This window comes from Pleuronectes platessa, chromosome 14 (assembly GCF_947347685.1).
Source record: "Pleuronectes platessa chromosome 14, fPlePla1.1, whole genome shotgun sequence".
NCBI lineage: Eukaryota > Metazoa > Chordata > Actinopteri > Pleuronectiformes > Pleuronectidae > Pleuronectes > Pleuronectes platessa.
In genome coordinates, this window is record NC_070639.1 from 25659169 (window position 1) to 25671036 (window position 11868).

Genomic DNA, 11868 nt, shown 5'->3' on the forward strand with positions numbered 1-11868 from the left:
CACACCTGTTTCCTCTGATGAACTGTGATATAAGCCCCGCCCTCTTGTTTTGTTTTTTCCTCTGACAGGACGTGCCACGGATTTTAGCATGAGTCTGTTTTTATTGACACTAATCAAAAACTCCTTTTATAATGTTAATATTGTTGTAAATATGTTGTTAACATGTTTATTTTATACAATGACAATCGTACAAATGAAAAACCGTCGGTGTATCGGTTTCAGTCATTTATGTTGAAAGTTCTAAACTCTTATTTCGTTTGTTTGTTTGTCATTGTTGGTGCTCACCACTCTCATGACATCATCACAACACACTCTGAAATGTGAGCTTCAGCTCTTTCTTTTTGATTTGAGCTCATCATTGGATGTGAAAGTTACGTGATTGGACAGAGGAGACTAATTCAGATTATTAGATCAGATGAATAATCCATTGAATAATTTACAGCTCCAGTTCTTCTGGTAAAATGAAATTAAATAACTGATTAGTGACTAATTAACTAAGAATTACTTGATCATCTAAAAACATTTTCTTTTTCCATTTTAATGATGTTGTATGAGGCTGTATTTTATATCACCGTGGTAACAGCTGTCAGAATGAGGCTGTATTTGATATCACCGTGGTAACAGCTGTCAGAATGAGGCTGTATTTGATATCACCATGGGAACAGCTTTGTAATTTTCTGTGGAGAATGTTTAATTAAAATTCATCTCACACACACACACACACACGTATATAAGTTTTAATACTTGTTTTAAAACTTTATTTGATTCTGTTGCTTGACAAAGTGCGCGCGCACCTTCACTTCTCGCGTGTTGTTGTTTTTTTTGTGTGCCGCGGTGGCTGACGGGATTGCTCCACCGCTGGTGTGGACATGTCCGCCATGTTTTCCGCGGCTCAGGGAGCGGAGCAGCTCAGAGAACCGGCCTCCATGTCCCGTTGACGCCGCCGGTGACCGGAGCCCCGGACATCGATGAGCTCTCCCGCAGCGGACTCACGGATTCACGCCGGTATCGTTGCGGGTTTGTGGCGGGAACTCACGGCTCCTTGGGATCGTCGCTGATTTGGCGCAAACAATGAGTAAACTCTCGTTCCGGGCGCGAGCGCTGGACGCCGTTAAACCGCTGCCGGTTTACCGCTACCGGGACTTACCGGACCTGAGCGACTGCGTGTCCATCAACCGGGCGGTGCCGCAGATGCCCACCGGCATGGAGAAGGAGGAAGAGCTGGTAGGACATCTTTATCCACCCGTTCCTGTTAGCATTAGCACATAGCCCCGTGCCATGGCGCCATTCACGACCTGTGTACGTACACTTCTGTCCGTACGCTGCGTACGTACAGTGGGCCACACACATTTATGTACGCTTCTTACGTATGCATTACGTACAATGTAAGATATTAGCGTAGCGCCAATCAGACCCGGCCGCCTTGTGCGGAGAGGAAGTCAATGTTTTTACGATAGTCCTATGGCAACGGGCGACGCAGCTACATTAGCGTTTGTCTGTTAACAGAAATACTAGAGACAATGTATCCAGTGTGTCAGTAGAGTGTCAGTAGTGTATGAGTAGAGTGTCAGTAGTGTATGAGTAGAGTGTCAGTAGCGTATGAGTAGAGTGTCAGTAGTGATGTATCAGAGTGTCAGTAGTGTATGAGTAGAGTGTCAGTAGTGTATGAGTAGAGTGTCAGTAGATTATCAGTATAGTTTCAGTAGAGTGTCAGTAGTGATGTGTCAGAAGAGTGTCCGACTGTCCGTTGAGTGTCAGTAGTGATGTGTCAGTAGAGTGTCAGTAGAGTGTCAGTAGATTATCAGTATAGTTTCAGTAGAGTGTCAGTAGTGATGTGTCAGAAGAGTCTCCGACTGGACGTAGAGTGTCAGTAGTGTTTCAGTAGTGTATCAGTATAGTTACAGTAGTGTGTCCGACTGGACGTAGAGTGTCAGTAGTGGTGTATCAGTAGAGTGTCAGTAGAATGTCAGTAGAATGTCAGTAGTGTTTCAGTAGAGTGTCAGAAGTGTTTCAGTAGTGTATCAGTAGAGTTACAGTAGTGTGTCAGTGGTGTATCAGTAGAGTTACAGCAGTGTGTCCGACCGGACGTAGAGTGTCAGTAGTGGTGTATCATAGAGTGTCAGTAGACTCTCAGCAGTGTTTCAGTAGAGTGTTAGTAGAGTTGCAGTAGATTGTCAGTAGATTGTCAGTAGATTGTCAGTAGTGTGTCAGTAGATTGTCAGTAGTGTTTCAGTAGAGTGTCAGTAGTGTTTCAGTAGAGTGTCAGAAGTGTTTCAGTAGAGTGTCAGAAGTGTTTCAGTAGAGTGTCAGAAGTGTTTCAGTAGAGTGTCAGAAGTGTTTCAGTAGAGTGTCAGAAGTGTTTCAGTAGAGTGTCAGAAGTGTTTCAGTAGAGTGTCAGAAGTGTTTCAGTAGATTGTCAGTAGATTGTCAGTAGTGTTTCAGTAGATTGTCAGTAGTGTTTCAGTAGAGTGTCAGTAGTGTTTCAGTAGAGTGTCAGTAGTGTTTCAGTAGAGTGTCAGAAGTGTTTCAGTAGAGTGTCAGAAGTGTTTCAGTAGAGTGTCAGAAGTGTTTCAGTAGAGTGTCAGAAGTGTTTCAGTAGAGTGTCAGAAGTGTTTCAGTAGATTGTCAGTAGATTGTCAGTAGTGTTTCAGTAGAGTGTCAGTAGTGTTTCAGTAGAATGTCAGTAGTGTTTCAGTAGAGTGTCAGTAGTGTTTCAGTAGAATGTCAGTAGTGTTTCAGTAGAATGTCAGTAGTGTTTCAGTAGAGTGTCAGTAGTGTTTCAGTAGAGTGTCAGAAGTGTTTCAGTAGAGTGTCAGTAGAGTGTTAGTAGTGTGTCAGTAGTGTTTCAGTAGAGTGTCAGTAGTGTTTCAGTAGAGTGTCAGAAGTGTTTCAGTAGAGTTTCAGTAGAGTTTCAGTAGAGTGTCAGTAGTGTGTCAGTAGTGTTTCAGTAGAGTGTCAGAAGTGTTTCAGTAGAGTGTCAGAAGTGTTTCAGTAGAGTGTCAGAAGTGTTTCAGTAGAGTGTCAGAAGTGTTTCAGTAGAGTGTCAGTAGATTGTCAGTAGTGTTTCAGTAGAGTGTCAGTAGTGTTTCAGTAGAGTGTCAGTAGTGTTTCAGTAGAATGTCAGAAGTGTTTCAGTAGAATGTCAGTAGTGTTTCAGTAGAGTGTCAGTAGTGTTTCAGTAGAGTGTCAGAAGTGTTTCAGTAGAGTGTTAGTAGTGTGTCAGTAGTGTTTCAGTAGAGTGTCAGTAGTGTTTCAGTAGAGTGTCAGTAGTGTTTCAGTAGAATGTCAGAAGTGTTTCAGTAGAGTTTCAGAAGTGTTTCAGTAGAGTGTCAGAAGTGTTTCAGTAGAGTGTCAGAAGTGTTTCAGTAGAGTGTCAGTAGAGTGTTAGTAGTGTGTCAGTAGTGTTTCAGTAGAGTGTTAGTAGTGTGTCAGTGGTGGCTGTCTTCAGTCTAAAGCTGAAGTGCTGGATCAGGTCTGTGACTGACGGGACAGCAGCTCGAATCACAGACCTCGCCGAAGCATCTTTGGGCCAGATGCTTACCCCCCCCCCCCCCCCCCCCCGGATTGCGTCAGATTTAATAAGAATCGTTTGCTTCTGTCTGCTTGGCCCAGCTGAACAATCCTACTTCGAGCTGATGTTAGGACCACCTACCTCATTAGCATACATTAAATACATAAACAGCCTTTTTCATCACCGATGTGTCAGTTCATTGATTTATTTATTGATTTATTTTTACTGGTGTCCTCTTTGGTCCCTCGTACTTTCTAACTCTTCTGCCTGAAGCAACAAACTCTGTGAACATTTGATGTTAAACAAAAACCTGAGTAGAACTGGTTCCACAGGAGCCAGCAGCAGAACCTCAGCGTAGTTTAAGATCCAGCAGTCACCAAGAGAAGAAGATCCGTGTGTTCACATGACATGTTGCCTGTGTTTCAGGAGCACCACCTCCAGAGGGCGATCTCTGCTCAGCAGGTGTTCAGGGAGAAGAAGGAGAACATGGTGATTCCTGTTCCTGAAGCTGAAAGTAACAACACGTACTATGATCGACTGTACAGAGGAGACGTCAAAGCTCCTAAACAGCTGATCCACATCCAGCGTAAGAACCATGTGTCAGTGTGTGTGTAGTAACAGTGTATGTGTATTCAGGATTTTTGGAGTAACACAGTGTGTATTGGGGCTGGGCGATATAACTTCAGATCAATATTAGGATTATTTCAAACTTTAGCTCCTCGTGGGATCATGAATCCGGATCGTCCAGGTCACCTTCACCCTGAAGTCCTGGCTGTCCAGCATCTGTGCAAAATGTTGGACTTTTTTCAGGTGTTTAAATATGTTTGTTCAAAGCAAACACAATTCCTGAAGCCCATGTGTCCTGATTAGTGTTGGTGTTTATTGTGAGCGCAGGTCAGTGGGGGGGGCGTAGCAGAAACCCACAGTGTGTGAATGCATGCTTTGGGGAAAGTATTAACAGAATGAACTGAAATGAGAAATGTTAAGTGAGTTAAAGGTTATAAATGCCCTAGTGTGAATATGTGTGTGTCGTAACGTTGTATTTGTGTAACGCTGTGTGTGTGTTACAGCTCTGTCTCTGGACCTGGAGGAACCTGACTATGACCTGGACTCTGAAGACGAGACGCTGATGAACCGACTGAACAGAAAGATGGAGATCAGACCTCTGCAGTTTGAAACTATGGTGGACCGACTGGAGAAGGCCAGTACTCACCAGGTAACACACAGACACACACAGACACTCACCAGGGCCCGTGACAGTAACTCAGGCTTAACAACCCTTGTTCAGTGACTCAATGTTAAATTTGTATTATTATTATATAGACTTATTGTAAGTCATAAGACTTATGTATGATTGACATGTAAGTTAATAAGTTAAAACAGTGAGGCTCATATCTCACTGAAGGTGAATTTAAAAATACTGCGTGTGTGAGGCTGTTGTGTTACTTTGTGTGTATGATGCTGTTGTGTTACTGTGTGTGTGATGCTGTTGTGATAGTCTGTGTGTGTGTGATGCTGTTGTGTTACTTTGTGTGTATGATGCTGTTGTGTTACTTTGTGTGTATGATGCAATTGTGTTACTCTGTGTGTGTGATGCTGTTGTCTTACTCTGTGTGTAGCTCTCTGTGTGTGTGTGATGCTGTTGTGTTACTCTGTGTGTGTGATGCTGTTGTGCTAGTCTGTGTGTGTGTGTGATGCTGTTGTGCTAGTCTGTGTGTGTGTGTGATGCTGTTGTGTTACTCTGTGTATGTGATGCTGTTGTGTTACTGTGTGTGTGATGCTGTTGTGCTAGTCTGTGTGTGTGTGTGATGCTGTTGTGTTACTCTGTGTATGTGATGCTGTTTTGTTACTCTGTGTGTGATGCTGTTGTGTTACTCTGTGTGTGTGTAATGCGGTTGTGTTACTCTGTGTGTGTGATGCTGTTGTGTTACTGTGTGTGTGATGCTGTTGTGTTACTCTGTGTGTATGATGCTGTTGTGTTACCCTGTGTGTATGATGATGTTGTGTTACCCTGTGTGTATGATGATGTTGTGTTACTCTGTGTGTATGATGATGTTGTGTTACTCTGTATGTGTGATGCTGTTGTGTTACTATGTGTGTGATGCTGTTGTGCTAGTCTGTGTGTGTGTGATGCTGTTGTGCTAGTCTGTGTGTGTATGATGCTGTTGTGTTACCCTGTGTGTATGATGATGTTGTGTTACCCTGTGTGTATGATGATGTTGTGTTACTCTGTATGTGACACACAATCCAAAGGCTTGTGCTGCAGGACACGCCCCCTTTAGGCTCAAGCTCTAAACCAGCTTCGTAGAACGTTTTTCATGAAGCTCAGGAAAAGTTCCAGGAATTGTCCAGAGCAACTGACATTTGTGTTATCGGCGGAGGGGGAGAGCGGTCGTCCTCCAACCGGAAGGTCGACGGCTTGATCCCAGTCTTCCCCAACCGCATGCCGATGTGTCTTTGGGCAAGATAATAAAGTGCTTCCCATAGATGCAGTGTATGAATGTGTGTGTGAGTGTGGAGGCGAGTTTGACTCTTGTTGAGTGAAGAACAGGATGTTGCACGTTGTTAACATCTATGAGACGAATAAAGTGTAACTGGTTGTCTTGAAGACGTCACAGTGTTGATTCTCTTGTTCTGATGTGATTCTGTTCCAGCTGGTGTCTCTGTCGGAGGCCAAGCTGCTGCTGAACGAGGATGACTACCTGCTGAAGTCTGTGTACGATTACTGGCTGAGGAAGAGGAGGAGCTGTCTGGGCCCGTCACTGACTCCTCACATCAAACAGGAGAAAAGAGACGGATCCACCAACAACGACGCCTACGTGGCGTTCAGACGCAGGACTGAGAAGATGCAGACCAGGAAGGTGAGTCCACACCTTTATCTTCAGATTTGATTTGAAAAGGTTTCTGACAACGTTTTTTGTTTCCTTAGAATCGTAAGAATGATGAGGCGTCGTACGAGAAGATGCTGAGACTGAGGAGAGAATTCAGTCGCACCGTGTCCATCCTGGAGATGATCAAGAGGAGAGAAAAGTCCAAGAGAGAGCTGCTGCACCTCACCCTGGAGGTGATGGAGAGGAGGTGAGAACGGGCTCACATAAGTGGCGACAAATGAAACACCACAGTCGAGGTCACTGATACCAGTTGAATGACGCCTGTCAGAACGCTGATTAGTGATGTCACGAGAACCAAAACAACAAACAACAACACTGATCAGAAATGATTAGGACACGCACAGGACGGAAGTTTACTTTGTGTTTGTTTGATTCTCTAGAGCCAGGACATCAGGGTTAAAGTGACTGATCCGACCTCATGATTAATAACTGAATACATGTGGTCGTCTGTTAGAGCGGGTTAGGTTTAGGTTTAGGTTTAGGGTTAGGGTTAGGTTTAGGTTTAGGGTTAGGGTTAGGTTTGGGTTAGGGTTAGGGTTAGGTTTAGGGTTAGGGTTAGGGTTAGCAACGGGAACACACACAGACGGACGTTCCTCTCACTGCAGTTTAACCAGGAGCATGAATATAACTCGTCAGGTTCCTGAGTCGGGCTGAGCCGCACAGCTCACTGCAGTCACTCTAATCGGTTCACATGGGTTAGGGCTAGCTTCATAAGTGAGTGAGGATTCCAAGTCAATGAGTGATCGTGTAAAATAATCGGGATCAGGGTATAAGACACATATTTAAACGCGAGGACACTTGTTGACCTGCGGCGGTCGTGGTATCGGTACCGACTGCTACATGTCGGGACAGAGGGTGATGAGGGTGTTTGCTGTGTTCAGGTATCAAATGGGAGACTTCAATGGAGACATCCTCCGAGAGATTTCACTCCCTCTGGTGGAGAAACCAGTGTACAGCACTCCAGTGACTCTGACTAATGGGAACAGACACAAAACTGAGGCCAAGATAAAGGTAGTGAGTCTACACACATGTGTGTCAGTCATTGTCATATTAACACATTTAAAAGCTGAAGAGATGAGTTCCTCTGTTGGTGTTTCAGGTGCAGAAGAAGCAGGAGTCTCTCAGAGAAGAGTTTCACATTGACCTGCTCAGACCAAAGAAGAAGAATGTCAGACGGGACAGATTCTGTCCTCCGCAGAGACGTCTCACTCGACCTCCCGGTCCCTACACTGTCAACCAGGCCGACATCAAACAGTACGACTTCCACAGCTCAGGAGAAGACGACGCTCCACCGCCTCCACTAGTCAGTGTCACGTCCGTCTACATGTTCCATCTCAGTCCTGTTGTGATGTCAAATCTGTTATATTAAATCTGATTGGTTCTCCTCAGTCGCCTCCGTCCTCGCCTGATGAAGAGAATAATCCTGATGGACATTTTGTCTTCAGGAGGAAAGCAGGATGTCAATATCTTCTTGTGAGATTCTTCTCTTGAGTTTCTTTCTCCTGATGTTTTTTAATGTTTGTAAATAATGTTTACAAATGGACCTTTGTCCCCTGATTCAATTGTTTCCCGTGTTTGTTTCTAAAGCCTCATACGGAGCAGATGGGCGGAGACGATCATCCAGAGCTCCTCCCTCTGTGCGTATGTCACTCCCTGACGGAACTGTCACTGCCTCCTCATTGGACGGGACTAGGCCGTCGCAGGATTGGACGAGGTGGCAGGTAAATACTGATCCACCAATAAACTGCAGACACGTCACCTCCACCTTTTTTGTATTTGTTGACCCCTGATATTCAGTTTGAGTTTCCGATATCTATATTTATTAATTTTAGTTGAAAGCTGTCGCATTAAGTCTGAAAATGTAGTTAAGTATGAACCAGGTGAAAACACCTGAAGACAAAATATCAACTTAAATTATTAGATTTATTCTAAAGGTCTAGATATGAATCATTTTCATTATATTTTTGATATTATTTTGGATTTATCGTCCTACAAAGATATATTTAAGATGTGATTATTGATAAATAACAGACCTGTTCTCTGGCGCCACCTACAGCTGGTTACACTGTTCAATCTTATCTTCATCCATTGTGATCAGGATCGTTCTGGACCGAGCCTCGTCACTTTTAACCCCGGTCCTGAAACAGCTGGAATCCAGAACGAGTCTCCACAGAGACCTAGTACCACCGGACAGGAAACCTCCCCTGAGCATAGAAACTGCCCCCCCCTCGCTGACTGAAGTCCTAAACAACATTCAGAACCTGCGGCGGTTCTGCTTCAGACCCAGACCCTGTCACGACCAGAGGGAAGGAGTCCCACTGGACGACAACAGACTCTCCTGTCGCCTGACATCTGCCCGTGGATCAGGTCTCAGTTCATCTACTAACACACAAGTTCACTGGAGCTTCATGTATTCATCATGTTTTCATCATTGATTACATGATCCACCAGAACATCGATCCCTAGAGTTCATCACTCCATCAGTCTCCTCGTGAAGCCACATCTAAATTGACAAGATCCAGATTTCCATTTGGATCAAATCATACACTTATAAATATGAGTCTGATTATTTTCATCATGAGTCATAGTTTAAAACTGACCTTAGAAACTTTGTCCATCTGGAATCAGTGTCATAATGGTTCTGTCTGCACTTTAAATTCTTTATTGAAATGTTAACATGTTGTTTCTCTGTGCGCCAGCAGGAGGCATCACAGAGGAGCAGTACCACAGTCATCAACAGCAGCTGGTCCAGATGCAGAAACAACAGCTGGAGCAAAACAACACTGCTTCATACAGACACACTGCACACAACACAACACAGGTGACTCAGCATTAGCATTAGCTTCATAACAAACCAGGGTTAGCTTCATCATTTAGCATTGTTAGCATTTAGCTTCATAATATGTTGTCATTAGCCTCATAATCAATGTTTTTGACCTTTTAATCTAATTTACAGCTGGTGTTTGATCTGTTTTTGTCTCTGGTTTCTAGGCGACTCGATCATGTGACTCCAGCTCAAAGACTCTGGATTCTGCCAGCGCTCATTTTGCAGCGTCAGCAGTGATCAGTGCTCCGCCCCCTCACATCAGCACTGAGATCAGACCCTACAGGACCGTTGTGAATGGAGTCCACCCTTTAGGTGAGCGCCCCCTCCTGTCAGAGCGGAGGCATCACTCAGATCCATCTGAAATAAATCATCATGAGACAACAATCAGGACCCGAACCCTTGATGAACAAGTGACTTTCAGATATAGTTATGAAAATGTATTTAAGTTTTGATACAGAAACATGTTGAAAAATATGTATTTATTGTTTCAGGTCCTTCCAGGCCTCCGTACTCGTCCTCCTCGTCTCTCAGCCGGTCGGGGCTTCCAGCTCGAGGGTCATTTTCTTCTTCCTCCTCCTCTTCCTCCTCTTCCTCCTCCTCCCATCAGTCCCTTCCCAACCCGAGGAGCCAGGTTGGGGCCGTCTCTCCTGCACCCCCACACACTGCTCGACCCTCTGCCTTAAAACTTGCCACAGTCGCCGCCAGCCTGGACAGAGTTCCCAAAGTGTCCACTGGCAGGTACGCGCACACTCACACACACACACACACACACACACACACACACACACACACACAAAGGGTGACGATAAACAACTTATAACTGTTATAAAAACTAATAATCCTCAGAGACTCAAACGAATCGGAGAGACGTCTGAACGGTTTGTCGGAGACGACGCTGCCCATGGAGGTCACATGACATCATATCCCATCAGCCCCAACTGCACCCTGTGTCTGACCAGTGAATGTGACCTGCAGTGACCTCTATAAGATGATGACATCATCATCTCTGAGTCCAATCAGAACATTTTACTGTTGATATTATAATTATTGTTATTGATGTAACTGTTGTACAGTTTGTAAATTGTCTCATGTAAAATAGTTTGTTTCAATTTACTTTCTCATGTGACTCCAGAATCATTTCTGATTGGTCCAAAAAAAGTCCTGTATCTTCCCTCTGATTGGTCCATGATGAGTCTGTATCTTCGCTCTGATTGGTTATTTATTTCTCACATTTCTTGTTTCTTTTTAAAAAGTTTTTTTTTAAGATGAGACATTGATTTGTTTTCACAGATTGAAGCAATGTTTGTTTATATTTTTTCATGTGGCTCCTTGGCCTTTAAATCACTGACACTCATTCAAATAAAAATATGCATCTCGTAAAATAAAAGCGAATCTTCTGCCTTAACAAAGTTCTTTACTGTGAAATGCTGGTGAGGTCACAGACGAGCCTGAACTGATATTTTACTTGTTTATTCTTCAGACGTCGTCTGACTAACACAAACAGACGGATGAAGTTTTTAACGATAATGAAGTAATAATGTTCACTCATCACTTCATCCTTTCATTCACTTGCGCACACACACAGGAAGGAAACCGTGATGCTGTCTTTGTGAGGCTTTGGGGAATCAAGCGTTCCTGAGTAACAACATTTTCTGTTGTACAATCCGTGCACGAATGAGCTCATTGTAGAAGGACAGTCTTCCACCAAACTTTGATCTGTTCTTAATGAGTTGAATATCAAGACTTATTATAATCATTGTTATTATTTTTCATTATTATCAGTTAAGAAAACATTGTTATTATAAATAATGACACAGGTTTTTTGCATCAAAGTACCCAAACTCATCCTGGCGTCAGAGAACAGGTCCGGCATGAATCAGCCTCAACTGCCACTTGAGGCTAAGGTTGTTCCCCTCACACAACCGAGGCTGATTCTGAGTCTGTACAAAGTGAGCAGCAGCTTTTCATGTTGAAATCAGGAAACAAACCGTTTCTCAAAATGGAAAAACGAGCCGTTAACCGATTTTCTTTGGTGGACTTATAAATGGAAATAAGGAATTGTGTGGAAACCTTATTTCTCATTATCGTGTAAAAAATGTTTGAGCGTTTGATCCGGAAGTAGTAAGCAGTTTGCTGCCCACCTGGAAATCAAGGACAGGAGCTCCAGTTGCTCAGCCAGGTGAGTCTTAACTCCGCCACATCATCCAATCACAGAGCTGCAGCATATGTGGAGGAGCCAATCGAAATCGGAGAGAGGGTATCGAGAGGCGGGATCCACAGGAGGCATCTCCAGTGGATCCTGTTCTAAATGAAACACATTTAATCAAGTTTATTACGAAACATTCTCGTCTCAGTGAATTCTGTGTCTTTGACAACTTAAGCAACAAGTTGAAAAACTAGTTGGAGTCAGACTGTGGATATGAAGCTGTATAATATCAGATCTATCATAGATACACTTACTGTGAATGAGCCTAATAAACCTGATCAGGTTCATATTTTTATTACCAGAAACTTCATCAGCTACTTTAACACCTTTGTCTGGTCCATTTATAAAAGGCATCTTCTCCTCGGTATCAAAGAACAAGAAACTGAAAATTAAACAGAAGTTTGAGAAACAGAAGTTAAAGAGATGTCAGAAT

At 43.6% G+C, this 11868-nt stretch overlaps 1 protein-coding gene across 2 annotated transcripts; it reads left to right on the forward strand.

The window, feature by feature from the left end:
* The first annotated feature begins 860 nt into the window (after positions 1–860).
* Positions 861–10621, forward strand: epc2 (enhancer of polycomb homolog 2 (Drosophila)). Of its 2 annotated transcripts, none has more exons than XM_053439577.1 (14): positions 861–1224; positions 3938–4097; positions 4582–4727; positions 6166–6372; positions 6441–6589; positions 7284–7413; positions 7502–7705; positions 7792–7875; positions 7990–8123; positions 8501–8769; positions 9102–9223; positions 9394–9541; positions 9721–9967; positions 10076–10621. In XM_053439577.1, exons 1-14 carry the CDS (start codon positions 1072–1074, stop codon positions 10143–10145), a joined length of 2223 nt encoding a protein of 740 aa, XP_053295552.1. In that variant the 5' UTR covers positions 861–1071; the 3' UTR covers positions 10146–10621. The 2 variants fall into 2 exon arrangements, with proteins under 2 accessions (XP_053295552.1, XP_053295553.1); XM_053439578.1 differs by having other exon boundaries at positions 862–1224; positions 9105–9223.
* The last annotated feature ends 1247 nt before the right edge of the window (positions 10622–11868 follow it).